The 14421-nt window shown below is 42.8% G+C and overlaps 1 protein-coding gene across 3 annotated transcripts in view; it reads right to left on the bottom strand.

Moving 5' to 3' along the window:
• The window catches only part of LOC115156202 (collagen alpha-1(XVIII) chain), a 202118-nt gene that overhangs the window by 15795 nt on the left and 171902 nt on the right, over positions 1–14421 (bottom strand). For all 3 annotated transcript variants that reach the window (XM_029703583.1, XM_029703582.1, XM_029703581.1), the window contains 9 exons: positions 14248–14319; positions 14105–14131; positions 13831–13929; positions 13393–13419; positions 13012–13101; positions 4857–4892; positions 4589–4648; positions 4371–4448; positions 4252–4287 (listed from right to left, as the gene is read on the bottom strand). In XM_029703583.1, the coding sequence (XP_029559443.1) occupies positions 4252–4287; positions 4371–4448; positions 4589–4648; positions 4857–4892; positions 13012–13101; positions 13393–13419; positions 13831–13929; positions 14105–14131; positions 14248–14319 (525 nt within the window). The remainder of the gene's footprint in view (positions 1–4251; positions 4288–4370; positions 4449–4588; positions 4649–4856; positions 4893–13011; positions 13102–13392; positions 13420–13830; positions 13930–14104; positions 14132–14247; positions 14320–14421) is intronic.

The following is a 14421-nucleotide window of genomic DNA, read 5'->3' as shown; positions in this document are numbered from 1 at the left end:
TAGTCCAGCTGATTTGTAGGGGTCCAGATTTTGCAGCTCTTTCAGAACATCAGCTATCTGGATTTGGGTGAAGGAGAAATGGGGGAGGCTTGGGCAAGTTGCTGTGGGGGGTGCAGAGCTGTTTACCAGGGTACGGGTAGCCAGGTGGAAAGCATGGCCAGCCGTAGAAAAATGCTTATTGAAATTCTCAATTATCGTGGATTTATCGATGGTGACAGTGTTTCCTAGCCTCAGTGCAGTGGGCAGCTGGGAGGAGGTGCTCTTATTCTCCATGGACTTTACAGTGTCCCAGTACTTTTTGGAGTTTGTGCTATGGGATGCAAATTTCTGTTTGAAAAACTAGCCTTTGCCTTCCAAACTGCCTGTGTATATTGGTTCCTAACTTCCCTGAAAAGTTGCATATCGCGGGGGCTATTCGATGCTAATGCAGAACACCACAGGATGTTTTTGTGCTGGTCAAGGGCAGTCAGGTCTGGAGTGAACCAAGGGCTATATCTGTTCCTGGTTCAACAGTTTTTAAATGGGGCATGCTTATTTAAGGTGGTGAGGAAAGCACTTTTAAAGAATAACCAGGCATACTCTACTGACGGAATGAAGTGAATATCCTTCCAGGATACCCGGGCCAGGTCGATTAGAAAGTTTGACCGCGGACCCAGGCAATGAGGCATTGACCGCTGAGATCCTGGTTGAAGACAGCAGAGGTGTATTTAGAGGGCAGGTTGGTCAGGGTGATATCTATGAGGGTGCCTGTGTTTACAGATTTGGGGTTGTACCTGAAAGGATCCATGATAATTTGGGTAAGATTGAGGGCATCTAGCTTAGATTTTCGGACGGCGGGGTGTTAAGCATATCCCAGTTTAGGTGACGTAACAGTACAAACTCTGAAGATAAATGGGGGGCAATTAATTCACATAGGGTGTCCAGGGCACAGCTGGGGGCTGAGGGGGGTCTGTAACAAGCGGCAACAGTGAGAGACTTATTTCTGGAAAGGTGGATTTTTAAAAGTAGAAGCTCGAACTGTTTGGGCACAGACCTGGATAGCATGACAGAACTCTGCAGGCTGTCTCTGCAGTAGATTGCAACCCCCCCCCCCCTTTGGCAGTTCTATCTTGATGGAAAATGTTGTAGTTGGGGATGGAAATTTCTGAATTTTTGGTGGCCTTCCTAAGCCAGGATTCAGACACGGCTAGGACATCAGGGTTGGCGGAGTGTGCTGAAGCAGTGAGAGAAAAAAAACTTAGGGAGAAGGCTTCTGATGTTAACATGCATGAAACCAAGGCTTTTACAGTTACAGAAGTCAACAAATGAGAGCGCCTGGGGAATAGGAGTGGAACTGGAGGCTATAGGGCCTGAGTTAACCTCTACATCACCAGAGGGATAGAGGAGGAGGAGGATAAGGATACGGCTAAAGGCTATAAGAACTGGTCGTCTAGTGCGTTGGGGACAGAGAATAAAAGGAGCAGATTTATGGGCGTGATAGAATAGATTCAAGGCATAATGTACAGACAAGGGTATGGTAGGATGTGAGTACAGTGGAGGTAAACCTATGCGTTGCGTGACAATGAGAGAGGTTTAGTCTCTGGAGGCATTAATTAACCTAGGTGAAGACTCCGCATGTGTGTGGGGTGGGATGAAAGAGCTATCTAAGGCATTTTGAGTGGGACTGAGGGCTCTACAGTGAAATAAAACAAAAACTAGCCAAGACAGCGGTAGACAAGGCATATTGACATTAGAGAGAGGCATAAAGCAATCACAGGTGTTGATCAGGAGACCTAAGACAACAACGGGTAAATGGTGATGAATGGGCAGAGCAGGTCAGCTAGGTACATACAGGACCTGAGTTCAAGGCTGGGGCTGACAGGTAAACCAAATGAGGTACCGTGTTATTGAAACAGTCCAGCGGGCATCAGCTCTGTAGCCGAGTGATCATAGGGTGAAAAGAGCAGCAATAGGTGAGTCAGGGCGCTGTTCGGTAGTCACTACTACGATGGGCGAGCAGGGGACACAGCGTTCAGAAAAGCTAGCGTGCCGGGGCTAGAAGATGGTTCTGCGGCGATATCGTAACAGAATAGCCTGTTGAGACCACATTGGGCGATCACGTCGGCAGTCCAGTCGTGATGGATTGGTGGGGCTCCATGTCGACAAAAAAGGGTCCAGGCCAATTGGCAAAGGAGGTATTGTAGCCCTAGAATTAGCTGGTATGTGGGCCTAGCTCAAGGCTAGCTGGTGCTAGCTTCGGGACAGAGGCATTAGCTACCAGTAGCCGCTCATTTGCAGCTAGCTAGTAAGGATCCGGTGTAATGATCCAGAGCGGCAGAAATCCAGTGATATGGTAGAGAGAAGCAGTCCGATATGTTCTGGGTTGATATCGCGCTGTGCAGACTGGCAGGTGATTGTCCGAGCTAAGGTTGGCTGATTCCGGGGGAAAAAAAGGCGAGGACCGCTAGCTGTGCCTAACAAAGACTAGTATCTAGTTACCTGGCTAGCTCCTGATGGAAGATCCAGTTATAAGGAATAAAAATATGGCTATAAGAATGAACTATAGCCACTGAATTCTACCATACTGATACTGTGCATTACAGGGAAATAATGCACGCTCTAGAATGCCCTTCAAGCCAATCAGAAATGACTATTCAACAATGCCATAGTATAATTAAGCAATAAGGCACAGCCAATATACAACGGCTAAGGGCTGTTTTTATGCATGACACAACGCGGAGTGCCTGGATACAGCCCTTAGCTGTGGTATACTGGCCATATCCCACAAACCCGAGGTGCCTTATTGCTATTATAAACTGGTTACCAACGTAATTAGAGCAGTAAAAATCTATGTTTGGTCATTCCCATGGTATACGGTCTGATATACCGCGGTTGTCAGCCAATCAGCATTCAGGGCTCGAACCACCCAGTTTAAAATTAAGCAAAAATGCCCAAGGAGGTGTGGTATATGGCCAATATCCCACAGCTAAGGGAAGTTATTAGACCCAACGCAGCGTGGAGTGCCTGGATACAGCCCTTAGCGTGGTATATTAACCATATAGAACAAACCCCCGAGGTGCCTTATTGCTATTATAAACTGGTTATCAACGTAATTAGAGCAGTAAAAAGAAATGTTTTGTCATACCCGTGGTATACGGTCTGATATACCACGGCTGTCAGCCAATCAGCATTCAGGGCTCGAACCACCAAGTTTATAATGTCTGATATACCACAGACTTCAACCAATCAGCATCCAGTAGCCAAACTACCCGGTTTATAAAATGAAATTATTGCATTTTATACATGCTGGCTTTCGCAGGCTATACCTGAGACATGAAAATAATGTGGGAGGGCATACAGCCTATCGGCAATTTATTAATGTGCAATTTGCCGCTTTAGGTGTGATGTCATTACGTCCAGCTGTTTTTATCGACACAAGATAGTTCAATTGAAATGCACCCTAGCAGGAAATTGCTGAATCCATTTTCTATGCAAACTTTTTAAATGTTGACAATAAAATCACTAGACAAGTTAATGGAAACATAGCTATTGATATACATGGCAGCGCAATTTATTTAAGGTAGACTCAGCAATATGCGTTTACCACGAGCAACAGGTCTACTTCCGACACAAACTAAGACCGCATGAAGCATTTGCTGTCATGCAGCTATCCCCTTGCAGAAGAGAGACGTGAACTGTCGTGCACATGCGAAGATGCTTAACAGTATCTGTGCTGGTGCTGACAAGTGCAGACTCTTGCCTCACACTCTCTCTTGACAATATCTCTGGCCCTACTGTCGCTCAATGCGTCCGTGGTCCCATCCATTCAGGACATCTACACAAAACGGTGCCTGAAGAAGTCCAGCAGCATCATCAAGGACCCCACACATCCCAGTCACTAACGGTTCACTCCCTTAGAGTCTGGCAGACAGTATAGGAGCATCTGGTGACAGTTTCTATCCACAAGCCATCAGACTTGCTGAACACTTGAACTGGACTGACCACCCGCACTGACTCTCTGCACCTTAGCACACATGAACACACCCACCCAAACACACACATCCACACTCATACTACACACAAATCACAACTGCTGCTACTAGACTTTTCTATTCTACCAAGCCATTTACTTTTTATTCTTATGTGTATCCTGGTCATACGACTAATAAAACTTGAAACTCGTGACCAGGTCATATCGCTGAGTCAGTTTAATTTAAGGCAGCTTCAAATAGTAAGAACGTAATGTAAAGTAATAAGACTAAAAGTACTTACAGGAGGCCCGGCGGGTCCGGCAGGTCCTCTGTCTCCCTACAGAAGATGGAGTTGATGTTTAATGAGGCCAACAAGCAGATAAGACAGAGGCAAACAGAAGTCAATAGTGAGACACTCACCTTCTCACCAGACAATTCTCCCAGGTACAAAGGACTCCCATCGGGCCCAATGATTAAGCCAGGCTCGCCCTTCTCGCCCTGAGAAGAGACACATATAAAGAAAATCTGTTAATTTGTTAACCCCCACAGAAGAAACACTTGCTGGGAATAGGCCTTACATAGTGGTACACTGTAGCACTAATGATAGGGCTATGTTGCTGTGCGGTCACATCACTGACCTTGACTCCATAACCGGGCTGGCCTGGGTCTCCCATGTCACCCTTTGGTCCAATAGGACCCTTTTAGAAAATACAACAAAGTTGAAAATGAGCTGTTTATCACACATCAAACTAGCATTCATTTTTGATTTCTTTAGTCCTTCAGGGCAAATATCCACCACACTGTGACATCCACATGTGTTAGAACACAACGTTAGAAGAACTGTAGGATAACTGTAGCAAGACAACATTAAGTGACCTGTAGGATAACAGGAAAATCAATGCTTACAGGGAATCCAGCTTGGCCAGGTAGACCAGTTCCACCCTACAGAAAAGAAAAGGAGAGACAACATAAAAGCTGTTAAAATGATTTATCCCTTTTTCATGACTGGTTAAGTAAGGCCACACATCGTTCCAAATATTTGGTAGGGACGTATACCCATTAAGTCAAATCAATATTTTGTGGTATTGTAACGGATTTCCACTATCTCCCCCTACATAATATTTTTTCAATCAACTCAAATGTCTAAGGACATGATTCATTACCATGATTTCATTGCATTATATGCTCTCAATAGGTTTTGCAACAAAATAACATTTGTTTCCTATGAAAACATTAATAAAATATCTCGATGAATGAATAATGTTAGTTATGAAAATGACACAGGCCATTGGGAAAACTACTGCAAATGGTATTTCTTTAAAAAGTGGGTTGTGTAAATGTAGCTTTCGCCTAATAAACAGTACCAGTCAAAAGTTTAGACACACCAACTCATTCCAGAGTTTTTCCTTAGTTTTTCTACATTGTAGAATAATAGTGAAGACATCAAAACTATGAAATAACACATATGGAGTCATGTAGTAAGCAAAAAAAGTGTTAAACAAATCAAAATATATTTTATATTCTTCAAAGTAGCCATCCTTTGCCTTGATGACAGCTTTGCACACTCTTGGCATTCTCTATTCCAGCTTCATGAGGTAGTCACCTGGAATGCATTTCAAAGTTAATTTGTGGAATTTCTTTCCTTATTAATGCATTTGAGCCAATCAGTTGTGCTGTGACAAGGTAGGGGTGGTATACAGAAGATAGCCCTATTTGGTAAAAGTCCAAGTCCATATTATGGAAAGAAAAGCTCAAATAAGCAAAGAGAAACGACAGAGCATCATTACTTTAAGACATGAAGGTCAGTCAATGCGGAAAAGTGCAGTTGCAAAAACCATCAAGCGCTATGATGAAACTGGCTCTCATGAGGACCACCACAGGAAAGGAAGACCCAGAGTTACCTCTGCTGCAGAAGATAAGTTCATTATAGATACCAGCCTCAGAAATTGCAGTCCAAATAAATGCTTCACAGAGTTCAAGTAACAGACACATCTCAAAATCAAGCAATGGACATTAGACCTGTGGAAATCTGTCCTTTGGTCTGATGAGTCCAAATTTGAGATTTTTGGTTCCAACCGCCATGTCTTTGTGAGTCGCAGAGTAGGTGAACGAATTATCTCCGCATGTGTGGTTCCCACCGTGAAGCATGGAGGAGGAGGTGTGATGGTGCTTTGCTGGTGACACGGTCAGTGATTTATTTAGAATTCAAGGCACACTTAACCAGCATGGCTACAAAGACGCTTTATCTGATCAAGCTTGTGCTAAATTACAGAAGATAATCACATCAGCAAAGCTACCACCTCGACTGACGAAACACCATGGCAGGTGGAAGCTAGTAGGCCTACTTATGCAGCAGATAGCACTAGCAGCCTCCCAGTCCTGACAGAGACTGTCATTGCCTGGGCCAGACAATGACAGTGGCCTTGCTCCTCCTCTTCTTGATCCCATCGAGAAGAGTGACAGTTCCTCTAGTGCAGGGCTCTCCAACCCTGTTCCTGGAGAGCTAACATCCTGTAGGATAAGCTGAATCAGGTTAGTTCCAACTAGGGCTGGAGCAAAAACCTACAGGAAGGTAGCTCTCCAGTAACAGGGTTGGAGAGTACTGCTCTATTGAAAGGGCCGACCCTCCTTCTCCTCTACCAGAAAACCAAGCTGACGACTGTCAGAGACCGAACGGCGCCCATAAGAGCGGCCCCACTTCTGTGTACTGTACACTGGTAAGCCTACGAGTGATGAGACGGATAGATTACATCTACCGTAATTTCCGCACTATTAAGCGCACCTGAATATAAGCCGCACCCACTGAATTTTTAAAAAAATATTATTTTGAACATAAATAAGCCGTACATGTCTATAAGCCGCAGGTGCCTACCGGTACATTGGAACAAATTAACTTTACACAGGCTTTAACGAAACACGGCTTGTAACAATCCTGTGCACTGAAACCATCTCCTTCGGTGTCGGAGTTGAATAGCCTCAGAATTGCTTCATCCGATATTGGATCGTTTACATTGTCGCTCTCGTCACTTTCATCCGGAGGCAAATCCCCCGCTGAGCCCTCTTCAACATGCAGCAGTCCAGCGTTTCAAAACCCGTTGATGATAGTGGATTTTTTGACAATGTTCCACGCTGTCAGGACCCACTGGCAGACTTGACCATAAGTTGCTCTTCACATGCGGCCCATTTTAGTGAAGGATTTCTCCCCACTTGTCATCCAAGCCTCCCACTGAACACGGAGCGCCACCTTAAATGCACGATTTACACTGATGTCGAGTGGCTGCAAATACTTTGTTGTGCCCCCAGGAATCAGGGTGACAAAATGACTACCGTAATCAGAATGATGGGAAGTTTGAGCGCGCTCGATTTAATCTAAACAGTAAACAAAAAAGATGTTTGACCTTAACCCGTTCGGCAATTTCATTGGTCTAATGAAAGCTTCATGCTGCCAAAAAACTGAGCACGTCACAGAATGGTTTTAAAAAAAAAAATAATAATAATTGAAAGTGGGAAAAATCCATATATTAGCCGCGTCATTGTTTAAGCCGCGAGGTTCAAAGCCTGGGAAAAAAGTTGCGGCTTATAGTCCGGAAATTACGGTACACACAATACCCCATAATGACGAAGCAAAAACAGATTTTTAGATTTTTTTGCAAATGTATTGAAAATAAAAACTGAACTTCCACATTTACACAAGTATTCAGACCCTTTACTCAGTACTTTTTTGGGTATTTGGTATTTTATTAGGATCCCCATTAGCTGTTGCAAAAGCAGCAGCTACTCTTCCTGGGGTCCACACAAAACATAATACAGAATGGCATAATACCGAACATCATTAGACATGAACAGCTCAAGGACAGAACAACGTACATTTTTAAAAAGGCACACGTAGCCTACATACACACACAAACTACCTAGGTCAAGTAAGGGAGAGGCGTTGTGCCGTGAGGTGTTGCTTTATCTGTTTTTTGAATCCAGGTTTGCTGTTTATTTGAGCAATATGAGATGGAAGGAAGTTCTACCTTGTCTTGGCTGTGTGCTTAGGGTTGTTGTCCTGTTGGAAGGTGAACCTTCGCCCCAGTCTGAGGTCCTGAGTGCTCTGGAGCAGGTTTTCATCAAGGATCTCTCTGTACTTTGCTCCGTTCATCTTTCCCTCGATCCTGACAAGTCTCCCAGTCCCTGCCACTGAAAAACATCCCCACAGCATGCCTCACCGTAGGGATGGTGCCAGATTTCCTCCCGATGTGACGCTTGGCATTCAGGCCAAAGAGTTCAATATTGGTTTTATCAGACCAGAGAATCTTGTTTCTCATGGTCAGAGTCCTTCAGGTGCCTTTTTGCAAACTCCAAGCGGGCTGTCTTGTGCCTTTTACTGAGGAGTGGCTTCCGTCTGGCCTGATTGGTGGAGTGCTGCAGAGATGGTTGTCGTTCTGGAAGGTTCTCCCATCTCCACAGAAGAACTCTCAATCAGAGTAACCATCGGGTTCTTGGTCACCTCTCTGACCAAGGCCGTTGTCCCCGATTTCTCAGTTTGGCCAGGCGGCCAGCTCTAGGAAGTGTCTTGGTGGTTCCAAACTTATTCCATTTAAGAATGGAGGCCACAAGGTATCTGTTTTTTACGTTTTATAAATTTGCTAACATTTCTAAAAAACTGTTTTCTATTTGTCCTTATGGGGTATTGTGTGTAGATTTATGAGGAAAAATATGCATTTAATACATTTTAGAATAAGGCTGTAACAAAATGTGGAAAAAGGAAAGGGGTCTGAATACTTTCCGAATGCACTGTATAGCTATAGATAGGCAAAGAGGCTAGACTACATCGTCTGCATAATTAAACAATCCATAGTAAGATATTATTTTGATGGTTGACTGATTGTACTATTTGACATTAATAGACTGGTTTTACACAGCACAATCTTTCTATCCAAGCTCGGCGAGACCGTGAGAAAGGCTAAAGTAGGCTATAGGCCTACAGGACAGTTGTACACAAAATACAACAAATCTATTGGTTACTAATTAGTATACTGTTGCATCGAAAATTCTATTTACAATCTGCAACGTTCGAATATGCCACTTTAATTACTGAACAAGTAAATACATCATTGCCACCAGCCAGCATTCTAAATAGCAGAGGCCTATAGCTTCGTGAAACATAAACGTTAGGCTTAACATGAGAAAATGATGATCAAATAAAAATAAACATGTATCCATTAAATCAAAGCTATAGGCTACTACAAGCACTAGCACCACATCATTTTTTTTAATGTATTTATTTCACCTTTATTTAACCAGGTAGCCAGTTGAGAACAAGTTCTTATTTACAACTGCGACCTGGCCAAGATAAAGCAAAGCAGTGTGACAAAACAACACAGAGTTACACATGGGATAAACAAACGTACAGTCAATAACACAATAGAAAAATCTGTATCCAGTGTGTGCAAATGAAGTAAGGAGGTAAGGCAATAAATAGGCCAATAGTGGCGAAGTAATTATAATTTAGCAATTAACACTGGAGTGATATATGTGCAGATGAGGATGTGCATGTAGAAATACTGGTGTGCAAAAGAGCAGAAAAACAAAAACAAATATGGCGATGAGGTAGGTAGTTGGATGGATGGGCTATTTACAGAGGGGCTGTGTACAGCTGCAGCGATCGGTAAGCTGCTCTGACAGCTGACACTTAAAGTTAGTGAGGGAGATATAAGTCTCCAACTTCAGTGATTTTTGTAATTCGTTCCAGTCATTGGCAGCAGAGAACTGGAAGGAAAGGCGGCCAAAAGAGGTGTTGGCATTGGGGATGACCAGTGAAATAAACCTGCTGGAGCGTGTGCTATGGGTGGGTATTGCAATGGTGACCAGTGAGCTGAGATAAGGCGGAGCTATACCTAGCAAAGACTTATAGATGACCTGGAGCCAGTGGGTTTGGCGACAAATAAGTGGTGAGGACCAGCCAACGAGAACATACAGGTCGCAGTGGTGGGTAGTATATGGGGCTTTGGTGACAAAATGGATGGGACTGTGATAGACAGCATCCAATTTGCTGAGTAGAGTGTTGGAGGCTATTTTGTAAATGACATTGCCGAAGTCAAGGATCGGTAGGATAGTCAGTTTTACGAGGGTAAGCTTGAGTGAAGGAGGCTTTGTTGCGAAATAGGAAGCCAATTCTAGATTTAACTTTGGATTTGAGATGCTTAATGTGAGTCTGGAAGGAGAGTTTATAGTCTAACCAGACACCTAGGTATTTATAGTTGTCCACATATTCTAAGTCAGAACCGTCCAGAGTAGTGATGCTAGTCGGGCGGGCGGGTGGGGGCATTGATCGGTTGAAGAGCATGCATTTAGTTTTACTATCATTTAAGAGCAGTTGGAGGCCACGGAAGGAGTGTGATCTGATACCCTAACGGTACGAAGCGTGGGAGGGGGGCAAACTCAGACTCTGCGGGGTGTTCAGAGAAACTGCACTACGCCAGCGATAGCGTTATATATTAATTACATACAACAAATAGAAACAGAAGGTTACTGCCATCTCCGTAGATGTGTAGCCTAACCTTTGTTATACAAGCTACACTTCCAAAGTGTAATGAGGACCATATACAGTGGTTGTATTCATTAGGTCCATTTTGCAACGGAAAACAAAATGACTATCTTATTGGACAAGTTCAGGTAGTCCCTTCATATTTCGGGCTGTTTTCTTCCATTTGGTGTGAATGACTATGACCCAAGGTTTTAAGTAGCGATGTGCACCGATATGTAAAATCTATATCAATATCAGCTGCTTTTTTCAGAAACCGATATATTGGCTTGAATAAATAACATTGAAACTGTGTACACTTCACTTTCATAGCTTTAGTGTCCAGACAACTTCCAGCTGATTGCCCATTAGGGAAAGTGTGAATGATCTGGGAACTTACCCAACCAGTTTGAATACAATGGCCAATCATCAGGCAGTTAAGTATGCTAAGTTGAGAGCCTGCGAGAGGATTTTGTGTCTGGCACATGTATACTCTTTTACATAATACTTCTACATAATAGTGTAGGCTACGAGCAAGGATAAATCGATATCAAGATATGCCTCGCTCATATAGATATCACATCGAAATATCAATATTGGTGCCCACCACTAGTTTCAAGTTTATAGTCATTGGCTTCTTTTAATTGTGGCTTTTGATTCAGTCGTTGGTTGGATTTCAAACATTGATGAAATTGCATCAAGCATAATGACTAGTGCTGTCAAAGTTAACGTGTTAATAACATTAACAAGGACAACGTTCTTTACACATTAATAATGCATATAAAATGTTCTGCTGTAAAAAACAATTGATACTGATAATCACATCTCAATTTCTTCACAGCACATACCCTATTCCGCATGGACACTGCAGTTGGTGGAAGCTGCTGTTATGTAGTGCTTACTGTCTCTTAAACATAGAATATGCTCGCAGCTTTGAGCAACAATTTTCAAGAAAAACGTACAGAAAGTTAAACCATAAACACATTCCCAGGCGTTTGTTTAGATAACAGCAAAAACATATTTGTACAGAAGTAGCTAGATATTTCTGCTAACGCTATCTAACCAAACAAATGTTTATACTGCCATGGCTGAATGCCTATTGATATAACTAACTTCCCATAATGATTGCAAATCAGAACAGGACATCCATTCCATTTAGCTACTGTGTTTTTTGAAGTTCTCATGTCAAAGGTTTAAAGCAAATGATTCCAATTCTAGTAGTAGCAGCTTGTGACTAGTTCATGTTGAAGTAGCCTAGGCTAGCTCTAATAGCTGTATTACAGGAACTCAGACCTGGCGGACCTGTTGTTATTGTTTTCAGTGGAATTCATAACATTGTCGGACAGGTTCGAATGTTCTTTGTATCCTTAGAGCAAATAATTGTTTTCCTGTAGTCAACCCTTCAATCAGAAATTGGGAGAACACTCATTTAGAATGCCTGAAGCTTTAACAGTATGTGTTTGTGAACATTGATTGGCCTACTTAAACATTGGGAGTATTTTGTTTCTGATACAGATTATTTTGTGTTTCCGTCTCTTACAATCAAAGGATAGTATGCCTGTAACTCAATGCTCTGCTTTTTCCAAAGGAAAAATCTTTCTTTAGGGCCAAATTTGAGCAAATTCTCAAATGTACTACAGAAAATCATGCGATTAATCAATTTACATATTTAAATCGTTTGACAGCTCTTATAATTACTGCAACTGAGCAATCAAGTTTGGAAAATAAATGACCTAGTTCATCAATTAAACACTTAGTCGTATCAAAAGGCAGTGTCCTGTAGGTCTTATAAAATACGCTTTAAAGACTATCGGAGTAACTTGGAACCACATAAATGGTAACAGAGTTTTCAAACAGGACAAAACACCATAAACACGAAACCATCATACAGCAAAGAGAGAAACTAAACAGCTTAATGTCAATGCACACTCAACCATCCATGCTGGAGGTGGAGCTACAGTAGAGCTAAAAGATGATCATGCAGAAGGATGGGTATGTTTATTTCCAGACCCTTAACCCACACCCCTAGGCACTTCATGTAGATTCAAAAAAGTCAGATAGGTATAAGCAATATGCTAGAAGCTAAACCTTACCAATTGATATGACAGGGATTTTGTTGTTGTTGACATATTGCCGATACTTTTTTTTATTTTACTTTTTTTATTTAACCTTTATTTAATTAGGCAAGTCAGTTAAGAACAAATTCTTATTTACAATGACGGCTTACTCCGGCCAAACCCCAACAACGCTGGGCCAATAGTGCGCTGTCCTATGAGACTCCCAATCACGGCCAGATGTGATACAGCCTGGATTCGAACCAGGTACTATAGTGACGCCTCTTGCACTGAGATGCAGTGCCTTAGGCTGCTGCACCACTCGGGAGCCCAAGCCTTTCAGATAATATCCAAGCCTTTCAGATCATAACAAGTTTCTAGAAGGATTGGGGGTAGGGTCTAGAGGGGCAGGGGGGTAGGGTCTGGAGGTGTAGGGACTAGACGGGCTAGTGTCTAGGTGGGTAGGGGCTACAGGGGTTGTTTCGGGAGGAGGCCTTACGCTGCTGGAGGTCTGGTAGATTATTTGTCCTGGTGGGCCGGGTGGGCCTGGTGGTCCAGGCTGTCCGTTTCCATCGCGACCAGTTTCGCCCTAAAAAACAGACCGAAGAGAACATCAGCCTTTAGTGACAAAGAAATGCTGGCACAGAATCCCTACGCTTCATGGTACAGGGTGGAAGTTGCCCCTAATAACTGACACAGGGTCATAGATTTTCTCATCCGCCTGATGGTTAATTGCTAAACACATTGATTGTCCTGGTAGCTAGTTCCATTTTTGGTACACAATATCTGTGTTAAATTGTCTTGCTTTAGGCATGTAATTGAACTTTTATTACGTCCCTTGAATGACATTTTAATTCCTGGAAAACGTGAAAAAACTCACTCTTTCTCCTCTGTCCCCCTTTTGTCCCTGGAAAATGAAAGGGGAACCAAACAGAAAAACATACATTTGTGAGAAAAAGTCCATTATTTAGAAAAAGGATGTCCATAAATTAAATTTCAGTTCCTTCTCTGAGCTGACTTGCTGAAGATTGAACCCCAACCTTGTCCCCCACTTTGATTTTTAATCGTTGTCTTTGTGTGCAAGAACAGATCAAATCTAGAAAGGCTTTCATTTTCAGCCCAGCTGCACTACAAACCAGTCACATGTAATCAGCTAATCATGACCTTCAGTCTGGATCAGAAAACCCTGCACAACCAGCAGGTCTCCAGGACCGACCTGAATTGGTGTTCCTAGATAACTAGCTAACGCTAACTACATGACTCAGAACCCTTATGTAGATATTGTGAGGTGGGTGGAGGGAAGCAGGTTCTGACATACATTAGGTCCAGGGAAACCGTCCAACCCTGGTCGGCCATCTCTTCCTTGTAGTCCTTCACTTCCCTTCTCGCCAGGAGCACCAGGGAAACCAGGCTTTCCCTAACGAGTGAAATACAAACCACAAGCTAAATTGAAACTGATCACACAAGAGGAGGAATTCATGTTAGAATATTGAGATGGATTGCATTGTATTCGTGTCTAAACTTTTTATTTAATGATTTGTATTTTTTCTTAAATGAAATTATATAAAATTAAACCAAAGTAAAGCTCATACCGGTAGGCCAGGGATGCCAGTAGTACCCTGAAAGTGAACAGAATAAAAGTGGAATCAGTGAGAGAATCTATTAAAATGGCAGAATCAAAACATACAGTATATACTGTATCTAAAATTCAATGCCAGCTGCAGAGGACACCCACCTGTCGCCCGTCTGGCCCTCGGGCTCCAGGAACCCCATTGGCCACTCCCACACCAGAGCCTTCCATGTCATCCTTCACACATAGGGATAAGAAGGAAGGAGATAGAGAGACCGAGACAGAGAGACAGAGGTCATGAGCTCAGAGGTCATGGATTATTTCACATGGACTTACTCA

Source organism: Salmo trutta, chromosome 20 (assembly GCF_901001165.1).
Source record: "Salmo trutta chromosome 20, fSalTru1.1, whole genome shotgun sequence".
Lineage (NCBI taxonomy): Eukaryota > Metazoa > Chordata > Actinopteri > Salmoniformes > Salmonidae > Salmo > Salmo trutta.
The sequence above is the reverse complement of the archived record's forward strand: the minus strand, read 5'-3'. Positions and strand labels throughout refer to the sequence as shown.